Source organism: Plutella xylostella, chromosome 4 (assembly GCF_932276165.1).
Source record: "Plutella xylostella chromosome 4, ilPluXylo3.1, whole genome shotgun sequence".
NCBI classification, from domain to species: Eukaryota; Metazoa; Arthropoda; class Insecta; order Lepidoptera; family Plutellidae; genus Plutella; species Plutella xylostella.
Window position 1 is genome coordinate 7,186,421 of NC_063984.1, and position 24,805 is coordinate 7,211,225.

At 38.7% G+C, this 24,805-nt stretch overlaps 2 protein-coding genes across 8 annotated transcripts in view; one reads left to right on the plus strand and one right to left on the minus strand.

Annotated features, from left to right (window-relative positions):
* The first annotated feature begins 1,364 nt into the window (after positions 1–1,364).
* On the plus strand, positions 1,365–12,435 carry LOC105392921 (G-protein coupled receptor Mth2). Of its 2 annotated transcripts, XM_048628532.1 has the most exons (9): positions 1,365–2,714; positions 4,403–4,644; positions 5,547–5,730; positions 6,245–6,323; positions 9,100–9,284; positions 10,204–10,396; positions 11,276–11,466; positions 11,764–11,790; positions 12,282–12,435. In XM_048628532.1, the coding sequence occupies exons 1-9, from the start codon at positions 1,784–1,786 to the stop codon at positions 12,422–12,424; spliced, it is 2,175 nt and encodes a 724-aa protein (XP_048484489.1). In that variant the 5' UTR covers positions 1,365–1,783; the 3' UTR covers positions 12,425–12,435. The 2 variants fall into 2 exon arrangements, with proteins under 2 accessions (XP_048484489.1, XP_048484497.1); XM_048628540.1 differs by lacking the exon at positions 11,764–11,790 and having other exon boundaries at positions 1,371–2,714.
* Positions 12,436–16,757: 4,322 nt separating this feature from the next.
* LOC105392923 (sodium/hydrogen exchanger 9B2) overlaps positions 16,758–24,805 on the minus strand; it is a 44,336-nt gene continuing 36,288 nt past the window's right edge. For 5 of the 6 annotated variants that reach the window (XM_048628497.1, XM_048628513.1, XM_048628509.1 and 2 more), the window contains 6 exons: positions 24,393–24,564; positions 22,380–22,534; positions 21,734–21,898; positions 21,129–21,333; positions 18,545–19,229; positions 16,758–17,953 (listed from right to left, as the gene is read on the minus strand). In XM_048628497.1, the coding sequence (XP_048484454.1) occupies positions 19,054–19,229; positions 21,129–21,333; positions 21,734–21,898; positions 22,380–22,534; positions 24,393–24,564 (873 nt within the window). In that variant the 3' untranslated portion in view covers positions 16,758–17,953; positions 18,545–19,053. Of the gene's footprint in view, positions 17,954–18,544; positions 19,230–21,128; positions 21,334–21,733; positions 21,899–22,379; positions 22,535–24,112; positions 24,195–24,392; positions 24,565–24,805 lie in introns of all 6 variants that reach the window. The other variant, XM_048628503.1, reaches the window with a different exon arrangement.

Here is a 24,805-nt window from a genome sequence, read left to right on the forward strand (position 1 = left end):
ACTATCATCATCATCATCATCATCATCATCAGCATGTGTCAACCCACAGCAGGGTATAGGCCTCATCCATGTTATGCGAAGTCCCACGGTTCTGTGCTATACTATACCACTATACCTACTGATAATCCAAAAAAATATTTTAAAATTACCTACCGAGAAATAATTATTTTTTTCCTTCTCTCCCATACTGATATGACACGCTCTTGGCCGGTTTTTTTATTTCTACACACTTGCATTGAACAGCATTGCCCATTATGATTAGAGAGCACTTCAATATTATCAGATATTTTTTAAATACATTTAATTTTCAGCTATCAGCCACAGCACAAACATTCTCATGTTTGCACGTAATGGGGACATTCCAGGCCAGACTAAAGTATTTCTACTCAATGATGATGTATATTTTATTTATATTCATAAGTAAAAGTTACATAACGTTGGTATCCTCTGTAAGAATTTAAATATACTTACAAATAAATGCCACCTTGATTATAAATAGGTACCTACCATTACTTAAACACGTATTATATAAACATGGATTAAACTAGTAATATATATCCTGTAACGATTCCGTTTTTACATTCCAGGATAAAAAGGTATGATTAAATGACCCATCAGTGTGATAACCTTTACATACTTTTCAACTAAGTACCTAGTGTTTTTTGATCCTGATTCTGAAACCTGGTACTCGGGTACTGGTACTGGTAGACGGGATATAAAGGGTCCTGGTGATTCCAGTGAATGTTTCATCAACATGAGTTTAGATGTCATAAAATTATATGCTTGTTTCTTGTCCCAGCAGAGTATTAGGAAGCGTTAATGCACGTTAAGGCTATTAACGTTATTGTGAGTCATATTGGTAAGTAGTAAAAAAGAGAGACACTAGGGAAATTAAATATTTTCTATTGTTTGATGTGTCTTTATCAGCGTCCTCGGAGGATCGCTGGAAATTAAGTTAGTTAATAAAATTACTCGTTTTCTATAGTTTAATGACTGAAAGTTAAATGAAATTCAAATTAATAATGCTAAACCTACTATGAACTATGGTTCTATTTCCATAGAATTGTTAAAGTAATCTTGAAGTAACTCTAGCTAGTAAAGGCTACTAGTGAAGTAGTGAAATTTATAGGGGAACAAATGTAAACAATCACAATGCTATATTTATATCAATCATTGTAAACTTGACTGAGATAAGAAAAAATAAATATTGCGATGTATTTATTGAGCCTTGAGGACACACTACTAGTCATGTTAGTTCTGAGTAAGTACTTCGTTTAACTGTTATCAATTATCGAATGTATCAACGTCTTCATGACATATCACTATCAGCAAAATAGATATCTAGAAATATTTATCGGCGCGAAATTGTAGAATCACGCTCAAAGTTTATTTATATTTCACAACATTTGAGTGAGCCTAGCGTTCTTTACGTAAATAATAAAATAGTCGCGTAATTCACGTTTGAGTTCAACAATTTACGTAAATCGGACTCCAACAGTAAAAGTGCACATATTTTAGGATACTTTACTCACCGAAGATCTGCCAACAGATGAATAGTTTGGCGTAATAATAAAAGCTTGTGGGAAGTGTAGTGTATGAGTGCGCGGTGGTGGGAGCAGACGCGGATCCGCGACGGACTCAAGGGCGGAGCAGCCTCCGGCTACATTCCGCCGCCCGCCCTCCGCCCCGCGCCCGCCCCGCTGTAAACAATGCCCGCCGGCGACGGGGAACATCTGCCGTGAGGCTCACTAGCGCAGCGGCCGGCGCGGCTCCCCGACGCACCATGTGGCCTCTGCTGGCGTGCGCGCTGATGCAGCTACTCGCGGGTCAAACAACCAGCGTCATCGCTACAAAAAATACGCCGGTTTTTCCCAAATGCTGCCCCGATGGACAAGGTTTAGTGCGGGAATCCGATGAGTTTCTGAATAAAAGCTATACGTGTGTTGAACATGAACATGTTGAAAGTAATTATAGTGTTGTGGTGCCACCCTTAGTGATAGGGAGAAGTATCCCCGTTCGGTACGGGTTCCCTGAAAATTGTGATGACTTTGTGGTAACGGAAGTGACGGGTGATATCCTGCAGAGCGACAGCGACTGCTACGACAGACTGGCGCTGGATATTATGAATGGAACCCTCAAAAGCAGTGGCACTTCACCACCAGTGGTGATGTTGACCTGTGCAGAGAGGACGGGCGTTTCGGGCGCGTACCCAATCCATCACATACGAAAGTGTTGTCCCAATGGGCAGGAGTACGACACGGAGTACCACATGTGTCGGGACACAGGCGACGTGGACGGCGAGCAGCGGCTGGTACAGCGGTTCGACCCGAGAGGGGTAAATGTGTACGCGATAGAGCATGGGTTGATCTGCAAGAGTGAGGAGTACGCGGTGGAGGTGCAAGAAGGAGGGTTCTCGCTGGTGGTGGAGGGCAGCACGCTGCACGTGGGCAGCGGGGGCGCGGCGCCGGCGCTGCGGCGCGGGGAGTGGTGCGGGGAGGCGCGGGGCGGGCGGCTGCTGGCGCGGGTGTGCACCAGAGACTGCCGGCTGTACGACGCCTTCTGCATGAGGAAGTGCTGCCCGGTGGGCTACCACTACCTGCCGCGCCACTGCGCCACAAACATCAGCGACTGTGTGCCGAATGAGGATGACACTACGCCGTTTAATTTGTCATCTTATTTGGATCCGTTGACCAGAGACTCGCGCTTTAATAAGGGTAAGAAAGTTTAAATTTAAGTAACTATATAGGTACTCATGTTTAAATATTATCATTTTTAAAACAGGCATAATGATCTACTAACTAGGCAAACAAATTCTAAACCTAACACAAAATAGTCACAACCAGGCAAGACGGGTGACTGAGGGGGTCCATCTGAACAACGTTTGTTCTATGTGTTTTTTAAAATTCATGAAAAACCCTGTTTCATATTCTTGCTTAAATTGCATGGCAAAAATGCGAAATGGTTTTAATTTAATGCATGATGCACTTATTATGATGCATCAAGGTAGGTTTACATTTAAACGAGCTGACATAAAGTAAGTTTGCATAAAAAATGAATTATGACCGACAAAGACTCACGCACCCACCCTTATTGCTGCACGTATTAATTAGGCTTCATGTAATTTATTTGTGTCCTCGTCGTCATTAAACTAAGAGCTCACAAGAAATTTACACCTTGCATTTTGTTAAAAACATATGTGGGCATTTCCCAGATCTACTAAAGCTGAAGTCATATTTTAAACAAAAATAAAGCACAATCACAATGTGTTTTACCGGGGGTATAAATTAAAATTAAGCATTTTAGTTAATTTCATCATAACATCGATTACTTACTCTCTTATATTTCGTCAAAACAGCTAATCATTATGCACATGCACTTTCTTGCTTTCAAACATCATTGCAGAAATGATCTCCAGGAAAACATTTGGGTTCCTCCCACTTGTTCCGCGTATTTATTCCACATCAGAGGTCAACACAAGGTCATTTTTCACTCGTGATTGTGGATGTTTATTCTGCCCAATCACTGTTTGGCTCGAGTTAATTAAGTCCGGTACAAGTGGTATGGCGAGCCTGCTAAGCCTACCTACCCGTTGCAATATACAATATCTGTCAATCAGATTTTTTATCACGTCATCCGCAAAGCTCTCGCTCGACACAAAACTAAACACAATAATAGCAATCAGCACACCCACTAATGAAAACATGCCTTAATGTGAACTAGGTATCTTTTTATAAGGTTGGACTGAAAATGTCTGAAAGTATCTCAAAAAAATTAAGTCAAAGGAAACTTGGGAAAGGGTAGCTGTACTCATACCCGCCTAAAGATAATTCATATGAACTTGCATATTGATACTTTGCTATTATTTCTACATACCAGCACCTTCCCATTTGCATTAGCTGTTCCCAAGTAAGAATTCTGAAAAAAGTAGTAGGTAAAGATACAATACAATACAATACAATACAATACAAAACACTTTATTTGCACCAAGAATAAAAATTACAAAAAACAAAACTTAAAAATAAAACAGTACAAAAAGGCGGCCTTATTGCTTATAGCAATCTCTACCAGACAACCTTTGGATGGAAGAGAGTAAGTCTATATGATTGTGAGGTAGCTGTGGTGCAAGTATATATATACACAAAATATATACTACTTAAACAGTACATACACTAAATAAATAAATAAATAAAACAACAAATAAATATCTAATAACTATATATATTATATATATATACCTATAATATACTTACATAAATAATACACATTACATAATATTATATTCAACTAGTTAGTCAGTGACTGTAGGTAGTGCAATTTGACCCTTTCTTTGAAATATACAGTGAATCATAAAAACAACTACTTAAGTACTCTAGTAAGTAATTCTCTACATTATACTACTCAGATGCGATGGGGTTCCGTTCATCCCTCCGCTGCGCTAAAGGCAAGTTCATGCTGGACCGCACGTTCGACTGGTACCAGCTGGCGTCCTCGGGACAGCTGCTGACGACCGCAGCCCTCGGGGGGCCCCTGGACCAGTACTGCATCGAGACCTTCGACCGGCGGCCCTGTGGACACGGCATCACCGTCGACCCACTCATTTGTTTCGTCGACTCCACCAAAAAGGACTTCAATGCCTCTTCTATTGTAAGTAGAAAGAGGTTGTTTAATGTTTGTCGGCATTAGCCCATTTATGATAGTATTTTTGGTTGTTGTATTTGCTAGACCGTGCAAGTTGTTAGAAAGGACATTTTTCCTTAAGATCGTTAAGTATTACAATAATTTAATATTAATATAGGAACAACAGAAGAAAACACTTTAGTTTATTTCCCATTAGGTAGGAAAAAACAGAACACCTTTTTATGAGCGCTTGGGATATGGCGTAATAAACGTAGGTAATAGAATGTATGCTAATGGTATGGGTAATAGGGCTTCCCATAAGCACTCCGTGTTATTCACCCAGTGTATAAATTCCTATAAATAAAATACCTAGGTAAAAAATACATCGCTATGTCTCCTTCTTTCGCGGTTCTGTTGAAATGTTCAATGACCGGCACGATGGACCGCACAGAATGATTTGCCAAATCGATTGTTTGTAAAGTGTCGATAGTTTTTTGTAACTTTTTTCATAAGAATTTAAAATGGTTACGAGGAGGTTGGTACCAATACTTAGGCAGACTTAGAATAGATCTAAACCGTGAAATATTTAGATACTTAATAAAGATAAGACCGATTCTCATGCTATGTTATTGTTAATACGACTTCCGGTTTGGATTTCCCGTACCTATAAGTAATATTCAAACTGACCTCAGCAAAATTATCAATTGTTATACCTAATGTATAAAGATCTCTAACACGAGTCTAACAGATACTTCTTCTTCGCTGTATACGTACTTCCCCTAAAGGCCCTGAGCATCTCGTGCGTGTCCCTTCTCCTCACGCTTAGAGTTTGACAATGACATGTGGTTCTTAGACCGGCTCAAAAAAGAACGGGAGCTCTCGTTTAGATTTCCAGATTCTTCTTAGCTATATACGTACTTTCCTCACAGGCCCTGAGCATATCCTGCGTGTTCCTCCTGCTCACGCTGGTGGTGTACCTGGCGCTGCCGGAGCTGCGCAACCTGCACGGCCGCACGCTCATCTGCCACGTGTCCATGATGCTGCTCGCCTACTGCTGCCTCGTCAGCGTGCAGCGCGCCCGGATCGAGAACACTGTCGTTTGCACTATGCTGGGTGAGTGCAATTAAAGTCTGGTAAAAGAGATGAGAAGGTAGAGGAAGAGGTACGTAAACTCTTGCTTCAGGGAGCTTTTAGATTTCAGCGATCCTTAGGAGGTGTATAGAAATAGCCAAAAATAACGATAAGTGTCTTGCTTTGACGATAGACTATCGTATTTGTTAATGTTATTTCATACTTAAGTTATATTTTTTGTCGGAGGATTATAATAAAATGCATGGTAATCATTGAGACAAATATTTTTTTTTAATTTAACATAGTCACGATGATTTTATACTTACTAATGATTGTTAAACGTAGTAAGTAAAGGTGTTGATTCGATATTTTCCTTACATGAAAATAATTCAATCCGTTATTTGAGAACAAAGAAACTATAAGTATCCGCACCACGTGGAGAAGGTGGCGCTCGTCAATTAGCGCAATTGTTTGTTCAGGATGTTGCCCAATATTGGCTACAATATACCATACATACTTATGTGCTATAGCTATTTACCAATGACTGTGGTTGCAGGATACGGCATGTACTTCGGCTTCGTGTCCGCCTTCGCGTGGCTGAACGTCATGTGCCTCGACATCTGGTGGACATTTGGGTAACGTACACTCCACTCTACGTCAATATCCTCCCCAGCAGAGCCAAGCCCTCACCTAATGTAAACACCGCCAGCACAATGCGTCCACTTGGATCATCTCATAATCAATCTGGAATTAATAGCGGCTTGTTTATAATTCCTTCTTGGTTCGCATCGCACTCACGTGCGTTTAGTGTTTATCTCTTGCTAGTAAGTACAGTTACCATTTTAAACTCGGCCTGATTTGTAAATATGTGTACGATAATGAGGAATGCTGGCTAGTTTGTGCTTGTTTAAAACATATTTGCGGATTAAAGCAAAGTATTTGTATATCCGTTTAAAGATGATGAGTACGTAGAGTATAGTGGGTCGTGTGAGTAATGTTCATGGGTAAACATTGTATGCGAGTGGTTGGATAGTTGTCTGAGATTTTGCAACTCAACGTTTTGTACCTATACATACATTTACTATCATCGAGTAATAATATTATCCTTAGTCCTTGGTAATATTGATCTATTTGTTTAAATATCGCCGGCTAGTTAACATAACTTCGTTACTCGTTAGTTACAATAATGTATTTTGTAATATGTCGCGAAAAATTAATATCTACAAGTTTATTGTCGTACCAATGTTTCTTGGAATAGTAAGGGTATGATATGAATGGCTTCATGGAAATACTCGTAAGGTAAGGGCGCGCAGAATTAAATTTATAATTGTAAATGCAGGCGCGCTCTGAATATGACTATCTAATATATAGGGCAGTTGCTTGCTATCTTCATGGTGGGTATGAAATAAATTTATTACCCATTTCAATCAAAACAAACAGTAGGTACCTACTTATATGATATAAAATATGACTAATATTTTTATTAGAATAGATAGGAATTAGAATCACACTGACTCACATAACTAAAACATAATCATATTGGAAATTTAAATATCTGGCTACTGTTACCTCGTATTGTCGATATGAGTATTACTATTTATAGATTAGTAATCATTTTATTCTTGGAGGACAAAAATAAACTCACGTTATACGAAAATGGAATATGAAAGTTTCAAAATGACTCTGTAGTACAGTAACTTCATAGAATACATTGAATGTTTTGCCAAACTGCATAAAGCAAGTGTGTCACAAAGTTAACTAAAAAGACAGGTGTTCCTAAGGGAAAAGCTTCACTCGGTTGAGTCATTAAATTTACATCTAATATTTACACAATGCCAACAAGGTTTTCAGTTACTTAATTCATTGCTAAATACGTTAATTTATTTCAGTCTAGTCTAGGTGTGTCTCTACAAAGCAATTTCTGCTTTTTGTGAAACTAAACAAGTCAATTAACACGTACAATAATAAGTAAATAAGCTCTGATTCGGCTGATGGTAATGAAAAGCGACGGCCTAGTGGGCGTAGTTAGTTGTGCGTAATGTACCGACCTACTCGGGGAATTAGCGGCCCATCGCGGGTGGGGTCCAATTAGGAAAACTACAGTGAACTTCTTTTTGGGATTGTGACTGAATATAATGGCGATACGGCTAGTTCCTAAGCCACTAGCGGCTTTTTAAAGTCAAAATAGGAACGAAAACATGTTCATGGACTGATATCATCAAATCGCTTATTTTTATTAAAACTAGTGTTTAAATAATCAAAGTAGAAATTATTCGGCAAAGGACGTAACTCAAATTACCCCAAAATTTGTAGTATATTATGTGCCTATGATAAATCTACTGCTGAAAGTGTGACATGATTAAGCGATTAGTACAACGTATTGACGCAATCTGCTTGATTGGCGAAGAGGCATTATAAGGGCTTTCATGTTATCTGTCGATTATTCGCGTACGATACGTACCTCTATCCGTATCACAAGTGATGCTTGTGTAGTACTAGAGCATGAGCTTTCACTATTTAAGTACCGTAAATGTTTTTACGCTAGGATAAATAAATCAGGTTGAATAGGGGTTTATACAGTGAACATATTACCTATAAAACATATAGGTCTATAAATTGCCATAAAATCAATTGATCGCCTTAAATGTGGCAAAGTAGGTAGAGGCGCCATTAAGCCCGCACTTTACGACACGACCTACCGGGATAATAACACTTTTGTCATAAAGCCGCTACAATAAAAAGAAATTTCGCACACTCAGATCTATACAGTATACCGATTATTATGTATACATACATTATAGCACTTACATTATTTGTAGTTCTAATACGAGTATAATAGGTAATTTTTTGATAGGACAAAGCTCTCACTCTACAACTCTCGCACCCTCTCTGCCTCTCATATCTAAGTGGAGGTTCAAGTAATTTATTTCAATTAACAAGAAATGGATATGGGTTAAATAAAACACCGTGTGATGTATTTGATGCAAGGCGGGAATGTGGATCTTTCACGATTCGACAGACACTCAGATAGTGGCGTATTTCTTTTCGATTAAATGCCGTTTCGTAGTCAGAATCGAATTTCGTTCCTCGCTCCAAAGGGCTTTAAATTAAAACGACGCTCACGATTCTCACGAACAATGAAAAAGTTCCATCTGCTATTGACGTATCACATGTCACTGGCACTTTTTCATTGCTCGTGAGTGTATCAGACCCAGAGACCTCATACGAGGATGTAATGTGGAGACCCACGACAGGGTTCAGACAAAGTTAAGTTTGCAGCCGCCGAAAACTGAAAGTTATGGCATTTTTGATCTCTGGGTCTCCTCAGGAGGTTAAACAATACTTAAATTGTAACCATAGAGTAAATAATATACTTGACTGTAACCTACAACTCTCCTATCCTGTCCCCAGGAGCGTGCGCAGCGTGCAGCCCATGCGGCGCGCGGGGGCGGAGCGGCGGCGCTTCGCGTGGTACTCGCTGGCCGCGTGGGGCGCCTCCGTGTCCCTCACCGGCGCCATGCTGCTGCTCGACCTGTACCCTGTGGCCGACGTGCTGGATGCTAATATTGGGAATAACTCCTGCTGGTTCGGCTCCTGTAAGTAGATTTTTCTTCTTCAAAAGGGCTACTGTAGCTAGATGAAAAACAAAAGAATGGGAGCTTCATACAGCGAGATAGCGTGGTACTCGCTGGCCGCGTGGGGCGCCTCCGTGTCCCTCACCGGCGCCATGCTGTTACTAGACCTGTACTTCAGCTTCTTGCGTGTCAGAACTCAGGAACACAGGGTTACCAATCCTGTCCCCAGGAGCGGTGGCGGTGGCATTGGCGGATTGACAAAAACAAAATAACGAGAGCTTTGAGATGTATGATCATAATTTATAAGACTCAGAAGTAGCATAGAGGAAATGTTGCCATATATTTATGTATATTGATCCCGCATATCCGGTTCACATACCTACATACAATCTACATAGGTTTCATTAAAATTTATTTAGGTCTATAAATGCACCAAATTCATGTTGATAATGGAATATGAATTAGGCTTTTATTTTATCTGACAGAACAGCTTAGAGCTTTTATCGGAGCTTAATTTTTCATCTATCTGAGTCACCTGAATTTAGTCGTTATGCAGGGTATAGGTACAGTAAATTACCTAAGTGCATAAACATAGAACGTATTTCATGTAAAATAACACTAAGTCCTAGTTTCACCATAGTCTGTTAATTTTCCCTTTAACATTATAAGTGTCTTCTAACATAAAATTATACGCCATGTCCATTTTAAATTCTTAACAGATGTTTCAAAACTCAACAACTAATCCCTTGTTATGATCTAACAGTGGTGTTAATGGTCTAACATAGTATGGTGAAACTAGGCCTTAGGGTACTACACCGTCGCCAGTTACAATTGCTGATGTCAGTGAAAATGCAAGGGCAAAAAGTGCAATTTTCAACCATAACATCCGGCAGTCGTAACTCACACTAACTGCATAACAAAACTAGCCAATTCCTCACAGTACAAAACTCCTCCACCGACTGGCCGCACTACATCTTCTTCGTGATCCCCATGGGGCTGGTGTCGTGCGTGAACTTCGTGCTGTGGGTGCTGACGGCGCGCCACTGCCACCGGGTGAAGGCCGAGGTGCACCGCTTCCAGGCCGGCTCTGCGGGTGACAGGGCCAAGTTCCGCTTCAGGGCTGATCATGCACGGTGGGTACATAATACATATTATTATACATAGCACATAAAGACTTACCCCCAAATTCATAGAGGTTTTTGACACTTTACAAAAGGTTTAAAATTGACGTTGTGTTAAACAAATTTCAACCTTTTGACTGATGTCAAGAGTCGAATCTCGTATGTTTCAAAGTAAATTTTAGCCTTATTGTAACTTTACAGAACGGTCTATGAATTTGAGGGTTACATTGCATAGGGTGTTTTGACTCTCTTGTTGACTCTGTTGAGCGGCACGAGCTTGCAATATGATAAATGCGACAATATTATGAATTTCTACAGGATGTAACAAAATGGTTTACTATACAATTTTTTGTATAATATTAAATACCAAAGTATAGTAACTACCTCCGTTAGTGAATATTGAAGTGAAGGTGTTTATTTACTTAATTATGATTCGTGAGAAATTTCGCTTCAGTATCCTAATTTTCGACCCTGAACTGTAATTTGGAAAATCCGAATTCATAAGCATGTTCTCACGACTTTAAATCCCAATGGGGTAGTCAGAGGTGACACGCGAACAAGATGAAAAACCTATTACGTTTGGGAAATCCCGCTACATACACATGCCCCAATTCACGTATTGTACAATTAGGAGGACTTACGTGAAAACTCCCACACAAGTTTGAAAGAAGCACACAAATTCATGCAAATATTTCCACCAGATACATGCCAATTCACGCACTGAACAATAAGAAGGACTTACGTGAAAACTCCCACGCTCCCAAGTAGCTCACAAAATTCTTGCATATATTACCTCAGATACACATTGACAGTGAAGCACGTACTGAACAATTAAAAGGACTTACGTGAAAACTCTGCAGCTTACAATATTCTTGCCAATTTTCTCCTCAGCTACACACTGACAGTAAAGCTGTGGGTGGTGATGGGCGCGACCTGGGTCTGGGAGACGGTGTCCACGATGCTGTCGGAGCCGCGCTGGCTGTGGGGCGCCGTGGACCTGGTCAACGAGCTGCAGGGCGTCTCCATCTTCATCATACTGGTCATGAAGCCGAAGCTCTACTACCTTATTAGGAAGAAACTCGGTGAGTGTTGTGGAGAGATACTGATTGGTTTTACGTGGAATGAATTCTGGCCAAGAGGCACAGGTTTGTTATTGTCGTCCATAAACACGACGCTGTATTTATGGTGAATCGCGATATGCTGATGTTTATCTGCGCCAATAATGGATCCGTGCAAACTGGTGAAATAAAGATAGGTAGATCAGATAAAATGTGTACTTACTGAAATCTATTTGGCTACTCTTTAGCTATAAATTGAAGAATGTATGAGAAGTTTTAGTGTTGTAAGAAACAAATATTATTGTAACCTCTGTTTTTCAGGTTGCACTCGGATTCAGAAAGAAACAAGTATATACTGAATTATTTACCTTTTCTTTTTCTATGTAATCCATTCTATGTATTTTACTTACCTCTATATCACTTTGTATCTATTGCAAAGCTACGTTTGAAGGAATATGTAGTAAGACTTTTAGGAGTTGCCTTCCATTAACTACATTAGATGTTATAACTTGTTTCGGTTTTGAATATAGTAAATAACATTACTTAGTTGCTAATACTCATAAAAAACTAATATTACCGCCAGTATTTGCACAATGTATAGAAACACTCACACTGTCACACGCTAACTCAACATAGAAGTGGACGTAGTATTTATATTTTGTATTTACATGTTGTACACCGTAACCTTTGTGGCTAAATAACTTCACAGCTATACTAGATACGTACCTATATACTTACTTATTTCGTATCTTAAAGCTTTAGCGCACAGCTTGGGTCGTTTTTGCGCAATCATCGTTTTGCTTCGACGAATGACTAATATTGGACTAATATTTGCCCAGGGTTGGAGAAGCCAGATGCCAACAAGAACGGGACTTCCTCGACGGCTCGCACGTCCTCAACCTTCCTCTCCAGAACCATCAGCACTGAGGAACGAGCGCTGCAGAGGGTGTCTCAACCTGTTGCATCTAAAAATAAAGACTAGTTTATACATTGCGCATGTAGCTTCCACACATTATAATACTGATAGGTGTCCTGAAGTCTGAGCACAAATCCCATCGACATCTTATTTATTTCCGCCTGAAAGTCAAATTCATGTAGGTGTATGTTTCTATATCTTCTTTCGTGTCAGTGAACATGCGAATTATTAAAATTGTCCAGACCAAAAAGAAGCAACTCCAGGCCAACCAGAATGCTATCAACATTCTGGTTGGCCTGGAGCAAGTCTTCCCGAGTGCAGGTGGAAGGGCACAGGGGACAGGAGAGTAAATGTTCCATAGTCTATGTTTTTAAATGAGGGATATTGTTTCAATGTATCTAAACAGGAGTATATCCGTGAAAATGCTATTGATGGTATTTGTGTTCGGACCAGACCGCTTTTTACTAGAACTTACAGCTGTTTGGTTATAATTAATAACATAGACTTACAAGTAGGTAGGCACTTAGATTTACAGTTGACTGTTTCCAATCGTAGAGCCGACGTTTTTTTTAAATTAGACTGCTACATAACAGTAACTTTTTATACCTTCGTGTATAGAAAAAAGTACTTTATCAAAGTACAAAATACATAATTATAATATTCTAGTCATAGAATTAAAAGAAAAACAGCTATGTTTTTTAAATAAGTAGAATATCGGAACCATTGTAGGATTAGATATGTTTTGTACTAAAATACTTTAAATGTATCGTATCCTACCTCCATGTATAGTTAAGTAAGTAAGTATACATGCATATTAGAGAGATTAGATTCATTTTAAAAGCTAAATCTAAATAATAATATGTATTGTAGTTACTATATATCATTATGGTCTTAGTGCACTAGGTTATAAGATAGGTGTATGATGTTATTATTATGAACTTAATTGTAATTATTTGGATTAAAAACTCTTCAACAATGAAATTTAAGAATATTTATTTCTATGAATTAATTCAAATTACGAAATATGAATTAATTTAAATGAAACTGTAGTTTTTTTATTATATATTATTACATATTACTATATTATTATTTTTATTATACATATATTCAAAAGTATTCCTTGTTTGAACTTTAACCCCAAGTTAAGGGCGAAATCCGTTGAGATTATTTGAATATCCATGGCCGATTAAGGGTTAAGTAATCAGGGATCGCAGTATTATTCTCCACTCCAAGTGATTTTCATGAAAATAATGGACCGTCAACGAATCTTGCATACTTTAGCAGTCTCTGAATAATTTTGCAACTAGCCTTGAAGTAGCATTTTGTTAACATAGTACCTTATTTGAATGATGAATACAAATCATATAATTAATTCAGTAACATTAATTTCTACGTACCTAGATTGTTGGGCATAGTAAAATAAAGGTGGTTCCGTTTACTGAGTTAGGTTAGGTTAGGTTAGGTACTTAAGGTAACGGGTCCATATTCCGAGGTAAATAACAACATTTGAAAGTAAGTAAGAAAAATAAGCATTTGTAACCATCAATATTGATGTGAAATATTGTCTTCTGTAAGAATATACGTTAAATTTTATATTTCTTAACACAGATTCATTGATAACACATTAATTATACTTAAAAAAATATAATTTATTACACATGTCGATTTGCCCTTATACCGAGGTAGGATTATGGTTTCTTCCATATACCGAGGTAGCCTGTTCCATATTCCGAGTTAGTCCTGTCAGTGGCTCCATGAGTGTGGCCATGAACATAAGGAAATTACAATCTAAAATATCGATATACTTTTTTAACCCTAAAGTACTCCAAATAAATTTAATTATTCTAAATAGTAGTTGAAAATAATGAAAAGAATTAAATACTCTCCATTTATATTGGTTTTCGTGATAATTTCTATTATTTATGTAACATTTTCATAATTCATTATTGCAACTGGTAACATTGGCTAGAAAAAATATTCATAATGCTTCTATGATGTTCTATGGACTTTTCCAAGCGATTAAAAAAAAAATAGAGTAGAGATGGGGTAAATTGATGAAATAGTGACAGTAATCGAATATAATCGATTATTGAACTCGAATGATTTAAACATTTTTTACTATAGTTTTTATCTAAGTAAGGTCTAAAATTTTTCCACGATATTTTATGTTCTTACTTAAATGTTTAAAAGTTGATGATACGTAATAAAAGTAGATGTGTAAGGGATGAGGAAAAGTATCGAATACTTACAAAAGCCAAATACCTTATCAGTACTAATTTCCGATGAGTACCTAATGTATTTACCATAAACGAATATGATTATAATAAAAGTATCTACCCAGGAATCGATCCAGCATCGATTATTTTTTCATTCAAGCATAGGTCGGAAGCAAGGAACATTGCACTAGGTACATCTCTATGGCGCATGCGCGCTGGACTGGAGGCGCGCCGGCGGCGCCATGTTCAATTTTCCGCCGAAAAGTTTGCCGCCATTCTTTGAAAGTATTTTTGTTAAGTCTTTACATTAGAAAACAAACATGTTTTATTAAATTATTATGTTTGTATTTGCAATATGCAATTGGAAAATCGATAAGGTAAGCTTGTGTGCGAATTATTTTAGGAAATTACGTAAAATGGAAATATTTTTATGTTTTTATCAGTAATTTGGCATCAGTTTAGTTACTAACCTAGGTTTTTGTTCTAGCGTTTTCGTTTCTAAACTCACTAAGTTTTGTGAAAATGGGTACCAACTTATAAGGATAAGCTTAATTCTGTCAACTATCCATACAATTTACCTACTTACTTTATTTTTCAGTGACAACAACAAGAAAATGAAAAAATCAACCAGACCCCTAAACCAAACATGAAATGCAGTATACAGGACATTCATTTATCTGGGAATTCTGGGATAACAATATTACAACGGCCATCAGACCTCGAAGTAGAAGGATAATGGAAATAAAATACAGAAATGAAATTAGGCAATTGTGTATATAAGTGTTATAAAAACTCCACGGTCGTGTGTGTTATTTTATTCACCCAAATAAAGTTTTACGTCTACAATTTTCTTTCTTTCTTCTTTTATAAAGAGTAATAAGTAGGTAGTATCTAGTAGTAGTTTCGTAAAGTCAGGCATATCTATCCACACCCCTTTTATATTTAGGAAGAAAGTCGCTAATTCATCTTGATTTTATGGTTTGATGACGGCATCGGATGACACTGCGAAGGTGTGATGTAGTCATATTCCGATTTCCGAGGTACCTACCTATGTAAAATGTCATACTCCATATTAGGGGTTCAGCAAGTATTTTAATAATCCATATTCCGAGTTATCAAATTATCGATTTAGAAACAACATAGATTTGTTACTCAAATCATACATAAAATATTGGTAAAATTATGTATCACTTACGTTAATAGCGATGAAATAACACTGTTTTTTATCATTTCAAATATACATACTAAGTTAAGGTTTTCTATGTAACCATGATTTTTGGGTCAACAATTATCGTGTCATATTAAGATTCCTAGAGGATATTTTGTACCGCCGAATTAGGTTATAAGCTTGTCACGTTCATCATTATTATTATGTAATCAAGCATATACTTCAAATGTTATTATTTGTAAAGTTATAAGCTAAAAAATCATGACATAGTATTTTCCTTATACCGAGGGTAACTCGGAGTTAGGAACAACGTATAAAAATCAGGCCCTTATACCGAGGTATTTTGTTTTTGAGTTTAAAGGGGTTAAATTAGTTTAAAAAGAGTTAAAATTTAAATTTAATGTAAGTATAAGAATATAATAAACTAAATATAAACTATTTACAAAGTTGAACGTCGTATAAATATTAAAAAACACAATTATTAAATATGGCTGGCCTTACGTAAGCCGGGTCGCGTTTGTATGAAAAACATGGCGGCGTCGCCCTCACGGCACATTACATGAGTTTTTAGTAATTTTAGGCAATTTTAAACATATTTACTACATCAAGTAGTTTCAGTTAAAGATAATGAACGATTAAATGTAATTTTAGAGTATCCAAACCTATTAAAATGAGTAATAATCATGAAAATAAATATAACTCGAAATAAGGACGCCATTTTGAATACCGCGATATATGGACCCGTTACCTTACCTCTAAATAGATAAACAACAACAAATTTTGACGACGCATTAAAGAAAAAATTTTGGACGATTATTGGTAGAAAAAAATGCCCTTTGTTCTTATATACAATACAAATATTCCAAAAGTGGACATCGATTTTTCTTGACGTCAGCGGAATTTGAATTTGAATTTGCCATTTTCGAATATGGAGATAACATGTAAGTTTATTAAGTACTTATTAGCCTTATTACTTTTATAGGAGATAATTAAAGGTTAAAAATGATAAAGTCGGTTGTTTTATCCCATATAATATAAATTGAAAATAATTAATTACATTCAATGATTGTTCGATATTTTGCATCGTTCAGAATTACTGAGATGTTTTTTAATAGCGATCATACATCCATGATTGGTCCCTAAACTTGAATCCATCGACTAATTCTTATTTATAAACATGGGACGGAAATTGAAGGAAAAATAATGATGTTGTATATGTATATATAGTATGTATAAATATTTTGTTTACATTGAATCGATAACAATGATATTATTTACAAAATGGCCTACTGTATCTAATTACATAATTTCTATCGGAATTCATAGTTAATGTTTATAAAATTTTCAAGTTTTACTTAAAAATATATTAAAAGGCATATTGACTTACAAATAAATGATTTGATATACTTATTTACAATCTAAGTACCTACCTAGGTACAGAATACAGTGATAACTAATAACTAGCTAACAAGAAGGTGATTGTTTTACAATATTAAACGAATATTCAAAATACTGATCATTATGACGACAAACTCGTAATAAAACACACAATATTTAATAAATAAGTATCAACTAGTAAATCTAATGTCGATGGTAACCCTAAGTGGACAAGCGACAGTAAGCGAGGCTCGCGCTCTCGCTCTAATATCACATAACGCCTTAATAATACTACAATCTCTTATGCTAATTTCGTTGACCTTTTCATATCCTGTTACTAATAGAAATACCTAGTATTGAGTTCATAAAATGTATGTACATGAAAAAAATATGGTGCAGAAAGGAAAGGCACAATTAATTGATTTATGTTATAGAAAAAATATATATTTTGATAAAATGATTATAGTCCACTGAGAGTGAAGGTCATCATTAATGTACCTACACTTGATGGAAATAAAATATTCGATTTGATTTAATTTGACCCTTGCTGCTCCATAACTTTGCACACTATAAAAGCGATATAAAGGCTGGTCGGTAAGTACATTAGGTAAGTAATAATTTTTAAATTAACTATGTACTTTGAAGTAAGTATACTTTTCGAAAATATACTTTTATGTTATTGGAATGTGATGAATACAATTAATTATTAAAACATGATTTTACGTTTACATGAAACAATAAGTATATTTAACGCAACAAATTAATGATACTAATGAGTCTAAAGACCAATAGATCGGGACACTTTACGTATAAAACCCTGTGATGTAGAAGTACCTACAAGTAGTGTTGCCCAAATGCAAGAACAAGACGAGACTTAGCCAGTCTTGGTCTTGGTCTTGCGCCAATACACCTGGTCTTGGTCTTGGTCTTGTTCTTGCGCAAATACACCTGGTCTTGGTCTTGGTCTTGGTCTTGCGCTCCCAGTCTTGGTCTTGGTCTTGGTCTTGCAGCAAGAGTCTTGCAAGTCTTGCAATTACCTATTAGTCTATTACTATTTATTAAAGTTTACTTTTTGATTTTAATAGATATTTTTTATTCGCTATGTTTATGGTATTAGTCGTAATGTGCATAGGTCCAGTTTTTCATATTCTTTGATACAGTTTTTTGCGTCTCATAGAATTCCTAAGCGTACCTACCTATACACCGAACTGTTACACCTAACTACTCAGTGAAATAGCGCTAAGTCCTTGCTGCAAGACGCAAGAGTCTTGCAGGCTATGTCTTGTTCTTGCTCAAGTCTTGCACGGTCAGGTCTTGGTCTTGGTCTTGCTAAAAATACGCGGTCTTGTTCTTGGTCTTGGTCTTGCAAAAACGCAAGAACAAGACCAAGACTGCAAGACCAAGACTGAATTTGGGCAACACTACCTACAAGAAACGCTCTAAGCATAATCTTTGTAGTTTAGGTGATTTTATTTAGAATCAGGCGTTCCACTTTTACACAAACATTATTATGCCAAGGGAATATAAGCTTTCCGGCATCTTCCATGCATGGTTAAGGCTACGTCCAATTTTCAACCGACAACTTAACTCGCTAATGAATGAGCCATTTAACTCCAAGACACAAGTAAAATGAATCGATTGGTTGAATAGTACTACTCGTGCGAATTAACTGTGCACCTGGCCAGCAAGAAAGCCAAAGCTAGTTAATATGACCTCGCGCACAGTTAATGGGGAAGAAAACTAAGTGATACTTCGGCAGCACAATCGTGTGTGCCTTTCAAGATGACCAATTACACTATCGGGGAGAAAAAATTAGGACTGAACCAACCAATTAGAACTGTGGAATTAGGCATAGTCGCCTAAGGCGCCATCTGTAATTAGCTTTTAGTTTTTCTCCCCATTCGCTCGAGTAGTAGATGGAGTGTTTGTCGCGGTCAAGTCCGGTGGTTGGGCTGCACGGTGATGGGGTGAGGGGCGGGGGTGCTGTTGGCGGCCGGCGCCGGCGTCTCGGGAGGCGTGTCGGGGAGCCCCTCCGCGTCGCGCTCCGCCAGCTCCTCCTCGTCGATGATGGAGATGTCCCTGATGGACGGCCGGTGCGAGCGGCGCCAGCCTGAGAATAAACAAAAGACGGTTACAAATTACTGGTTTAAAATAGGATGGTATGGTAAGGAGAGACCATACTGATAGGATTTTACATGCAAAGCATTCACAAAACACATGTGCAAAACTGTTTACTCGGAATAAACTATGGGTTAAAGTTTATCTTATTATCGTGAATTAAACTCGTCTAGATTACCTTCAGGGAATTAATATCAAAACATATTGAATAGGCAGTCTCCATTATGTATTCACTGAAGAAACAACTTTTAGTGTTCATTTGTGGTCTGTCCTTGATAATAGTGAATCAAAAATGTTCAGCTGGATTAAGCATTCCTCTGGGAGGTGACTTTGAAAAACTTGATGACTACTTCGTGCCTCTCGAAGTGTCGGCACCAGATGGTTCTTTCGCTGCGTCTTATGAAGACTACGAGCATATGAAACATGGAGCGCAGTCTCTCTCGATGTACGCAGAGGTGGACCAGCAGGACGCGAGCGAGGAGCAGTCGAGCGCCGCCAGCGAAGAACGCGAGCACAAGCGAGTCATCCGGCAGACTAAGGGCCACGCCGCCATGTACCCGCAACGATCCACTCCACCAAATTATCCGAACTCGGCAAATGTTTACGTAAACCCGTATACGCAACCTAATTCCTACCCAGGCTCTTATCCGTCCACCTATCCACAGAACCGACCTGAGATTCAGACTTACTCCCAATACCATGTTCCTAATGACCCCCGTCCTTACAGTCAGTACAATCCTAATAATATGCCAAGTAACTCTCCCACCAGTGCGCCCTACTCACGTCCAGCCTACTACCCTACCAAGGGTGGTGCCCACTATCCACGTCCAGCACCTAGTGCAAGCCCTTTGTCGTTACCTTCAAACAACTATCCTTCGGCTAGTGCATACCCGCCGCCCAGAAACTCGATTCAACAACCAGACTATAGCCAGATCAATTCATACCAGCGACCTTCAAATTATCCGACAGCAAATAATCAAACTAACTCCCATAACCCTTACCCTTACAACCCATCAATGAATAGAACTACAGACCCGTATCCCCACTATCCGAATAGCTATCAAGGTCCTTCTGATCGCCCGAGCCAGTATCCTTATCAGACCAACCATGACAGCTTAACGGGCACAACCACTCAAAGCTCACCAGGCAGAGAGGACATTCATAGCAGTAACCTGGGACCCTATCCTCAACCAACTAGCTATAACCAACACACTACTCCTCAACCAGCTAGCTATAACCAACATACTACTCCTCAACCTGGTGCTTATCCATACCCTTCATATAGCCAAAATCATTTGGAACGGCCAGACCCGTATCAGGTCCCTTCAAATCAGAATACCAACCGTCCTCCTTATCCTCAACCTCAACCTGCAAGTTATAATCCATACGACCCTAACTCTGGCCCCAACCGCATAGATAATCCTAGTGATCAACAACAACATCCAGACCAGCAAAATCTCTACTATCCCACTAAACAGAATCACGCCGCTAGCTACGATCCTAGGAAAGTTCCTCCAAACAGGTTTTCTTATTAATGAAGAAACTGTGGTTGTAGCAACATTGCTTTAATTTTTACTGTGATTTGATTCTAATGTAGCCAATTTTAGGTATAATTTAAAAATTATTATCTATCTAGGTTTGTAAATTAATTTTTCTTAATTAAAACTGAACTGCAAAATTAAATATTTATATTACTGAACTTTTGTTTCCTCTCACTCCTCCCTCACTCATTAGTCCTCTAAAATTTAAGTACCTACCTCTTACACCTAGGTAATGTTGTATTTGAGTAAGTTAATTAAGTAAACGCGTTTTCCTTATCAAGTCATCATTACCTCAGCTAAAAATATGGTTCTTCCAACCAAAACCCCACTATCCCAACACAAAACCATACCTTCTAGCACAGGCGGCTTGGTGGTCTTGGTGAGCAGTCTGGGGCCGGCGATGGTGATGACGATGGCTCCGATGGGCGCCGTGATCACGATCGACAGGATGCAGATGGTCATCACCGTCTCGGCGTACCGGATCAGCTCAGCCGTGGGCCCCTCCACTCCGGAGATCTTGCGGATCTCGTCCAGGGCTACAGGGCCTAGGGCAGCCTGGAAATTGAGAAATATGGGAGATAGAGAGATTTGGAATTTTGTAACAAATATGATGAGGGTTGAATATTACTCGGATATTTAAGTGGTTTGTTGTAAGAATCTCTGAATCTCTCTGGCTCAAGAGTGTAATTAGGAAGTTACATTTCATACAGGCGTACCATCGCATCATCTAGGTAAATGTATATAGGTTATAAATCATTGAAAGATCTGTCTCTCCTTACTTATTTACTTCTACTAGTGTCTGACTTCTATGTCTGACTATTTGACAAATTACTACGATTTTTAAGCTAATGTTGACATTAATCTATAAATGTCTCTTTCTGTCCGTATACTGTCAAAGCCAGGCGGCAATATAATATACGGTCGACATTAGCTTATAGTTCTCAACTATGCTTACCTGCACAGTGGCCTTGGCCATCCAAGACAGTCCGACGAAGAACTTCTCCTTGATGTTGAGGTTGGAGCGCACGGCGCTGGCGCTGGTGACCAGCATGCGCAGCACCATGCACGTCACCAGGATGCCGCCGCCCACCAGCACCAGGTGCGGCTCCAGCTCCGAGATCTGTGCACGGGCGAGAGATTAAATCAGAGGTCCTAGGCCTACCACAAAACATCAGCTTTGAGATCTACGGGAGTACTTATAGGAATATAGGCTCCAGCTCCGAGATCTATGTACTACGAGAGGTTAAGTCGGAGGTGCCCATGACAAATGGTCAACTCTGAAATCTACGGGAGTACTTATAGGCTCCAGCACTGAGATCTATGCACATGCAAGAGGTTAAATCAGAGGTGATTATCACAAACCAGTATTAGATGGGGCGGCAACTCGGAGATCTACAGGAGTACTAATAGAGTATAAAAAATGACATCCGTTAGGGAAGTACAATGTACAATTTTATTAAGATTCGATTCGATCAACTGATATGTCTGATACACTATGGTAAACCAATTCTTCGGTGAAAGTCACCAACACTGAGGTTACGTTAGATAGCAGCTCTACTGGAATAACTAAACAGGAGTATTTTTCAGGAGTACAAACTCACCACAACTTGAGCCCCGGTGACGGCGAAGAGCATGGGCTCGAAGAACATCCAGAAGATCTCGAAGGCGGTGGCCACGGGGTTGTCCTCCAGCTCCCAGCCCTGCTCCGTCCAGTTCTTGCAAGCCACGAACGCAAACGCGATCACTGCCAGCGGGCCTGGGGATGAGATATACAACCGTTAGGGAGATGCAATAGGGGTATTGTAATCGTCATGTTGATGCAAATCGCTGCAAACGTCAATTTTATTTTTTTGAATACCCTGAAAAGTCGTACAGATCGGCATATATGAGGACTAGATAAAGGACCTCAGGTCATTATTGTTTAACCCCTTAGCCCCCGACCATGAAAAATGCTATAATAATACATCATCTATTCATCTTCAAGAACCTCTAGAGACCCAGAGACCTCATACGATGACATAACGTGAAGACCTACGACAGGGTTCAGACAAAGTTAAGTTTGCAGCCGCCGAAAACTGAAAGTTGTGCAATTTTTGGTCTCTGGGTCAGCAGTTCAGCCTTTTAACTCTTTCGTTGCGCTCCGGAATGTACTTCATACATCATCAAGGGTATACAGGTTGTTAGTTATAACATGCTGCACACGTAGGTTTCGGCTTAGCGTGTTTTGAAACTATACAAGGCCAGAACGCAGAGGCTGGGACTGCTCGCGTATATTTTCAAATTAAAATTGTGCCATGATTTACTTGAAAGTATACAAGGCCATTACGCACTAATCGCGTATATTTTCAAGTAAGTTCGGCCAAAATTATGGCTTGAAAATATACTGCAGCAGTTACCACTGCGTACTAATCGTGTATATTTTCAAGTGCCAAGTGGCAATGCAAGCACTTGAAACTATACGTGATTAGTTACCAGGTAGCCCTTTTGAATTGTTGCTCTCCCTTTCTTTCATGCGAAATAGTAATAAGTCTATATGCTTTCTAAACATTGCATCATAATTCCGCACTCGGCATTGTTTTCGTAAGTCTATAGTAATACCTACATTCACGAGCAATGAATAAGTCCAAGTAGCAAAAAGTCAACACCAAATGAAACCAATTTTTTTAAACATTTAATTTATAATTTGATCAAAATTTACGTTTTTAATTGGTTATAATAATATTTTGATGGACTGTTTACTTTAATATTGCCGACGGCGTAATTAAGCTAGTCTTTTCCGTTCAGGAGCTATCGTCACTGGAACTTTTTCATTGCTCGTGAGTGTAGTAGGTATTACTCTTAATTCATATAAATAAAATGATATAAGTATTCTTACTTGCAAGTATGATTGTTATAAATATAAATTTATCAATCAAATTAGAGCTTTATCATCTTTATTTATTAACATTCTATAGGTATGACAGGCAGAACAAGTAAATTATAGTCATGTACATTTACCGAAATAGTTAAGTAAATCAGAATCAGCCTGTACTTATGTATAAATTATTATATGCGACAAGTACGCCAATCAAGCAATGTGCGTAATAGCAATGTATATTTTCAAGAACGATTCAGTAAATCCCAACTTGAAAGTATACGCGATTAGTACGCACAAACCTTGTATATTTTCAAGTAAAATATTATTTTTTTTCACTTGAAACTATACAGTGCTAGTACACTATGGGTGCGTTCTGGCCTTGTATAGTTTCAAAACACGCTTCGGCTTAGTATACCCTTTTTGCAACATTCTGTATTTAAGCCTGCAGTTCAGCCTTTAAACCCTATCTCAACGTACCAGCGCCCCCCCATCCCATCTCCTCCGACCCGAGCACGGACAGCAGCCCGCCGGTGAGCAGCAGCAGCACCCGCAGCGGCACCAGGAACGCGTCGTTCCGCTCCGGAATATACTTCATACATCATCAAGAGTACCTATGCAGTGTGTTTTTTTTTTTGCGAATTTTGACATTCTGATTTAATTTTCCGGATTAGATATAACATGCTGCATACGTAGGTTTCGGCTTGTATGTATACACTTTTTGAAACAACCAGTATTTAAGTCAGAAGTTCAGCCTTACCAGCGCCCCCCCAGCCCATCTCCTCGGACCCGAGCACGGACAGCAGCCCGCCGGTGAGCAGCAGCAGCACCCGCAGCGGCACCAGGAACGCGTCGTTCCGCTCCGGGATGTACTTCACCAGGTACCCGCAGAGGACGCCGAACGCCACGCCGCCGACCACGCTTAGGGGGCCCTGGAAGAGTGAGGGGGAAGTTAGTAGCTGATTAAGCGGTGGCAGCAGAAGTAAGCGGTTCGATTCGAGAGAGCCAGGTGTAGGTACTTACGCCTCCAAAGGGAATATAATAGAATATATAGATAGAGAATGAGTAGGTCTCCAATATATCCACAAAAAGTTTACAAAAGACGATCCATGATGTGGATACGGTTAATAATCTGTGGCCACATAGGGCTATCAACGTGACAAATATATACCT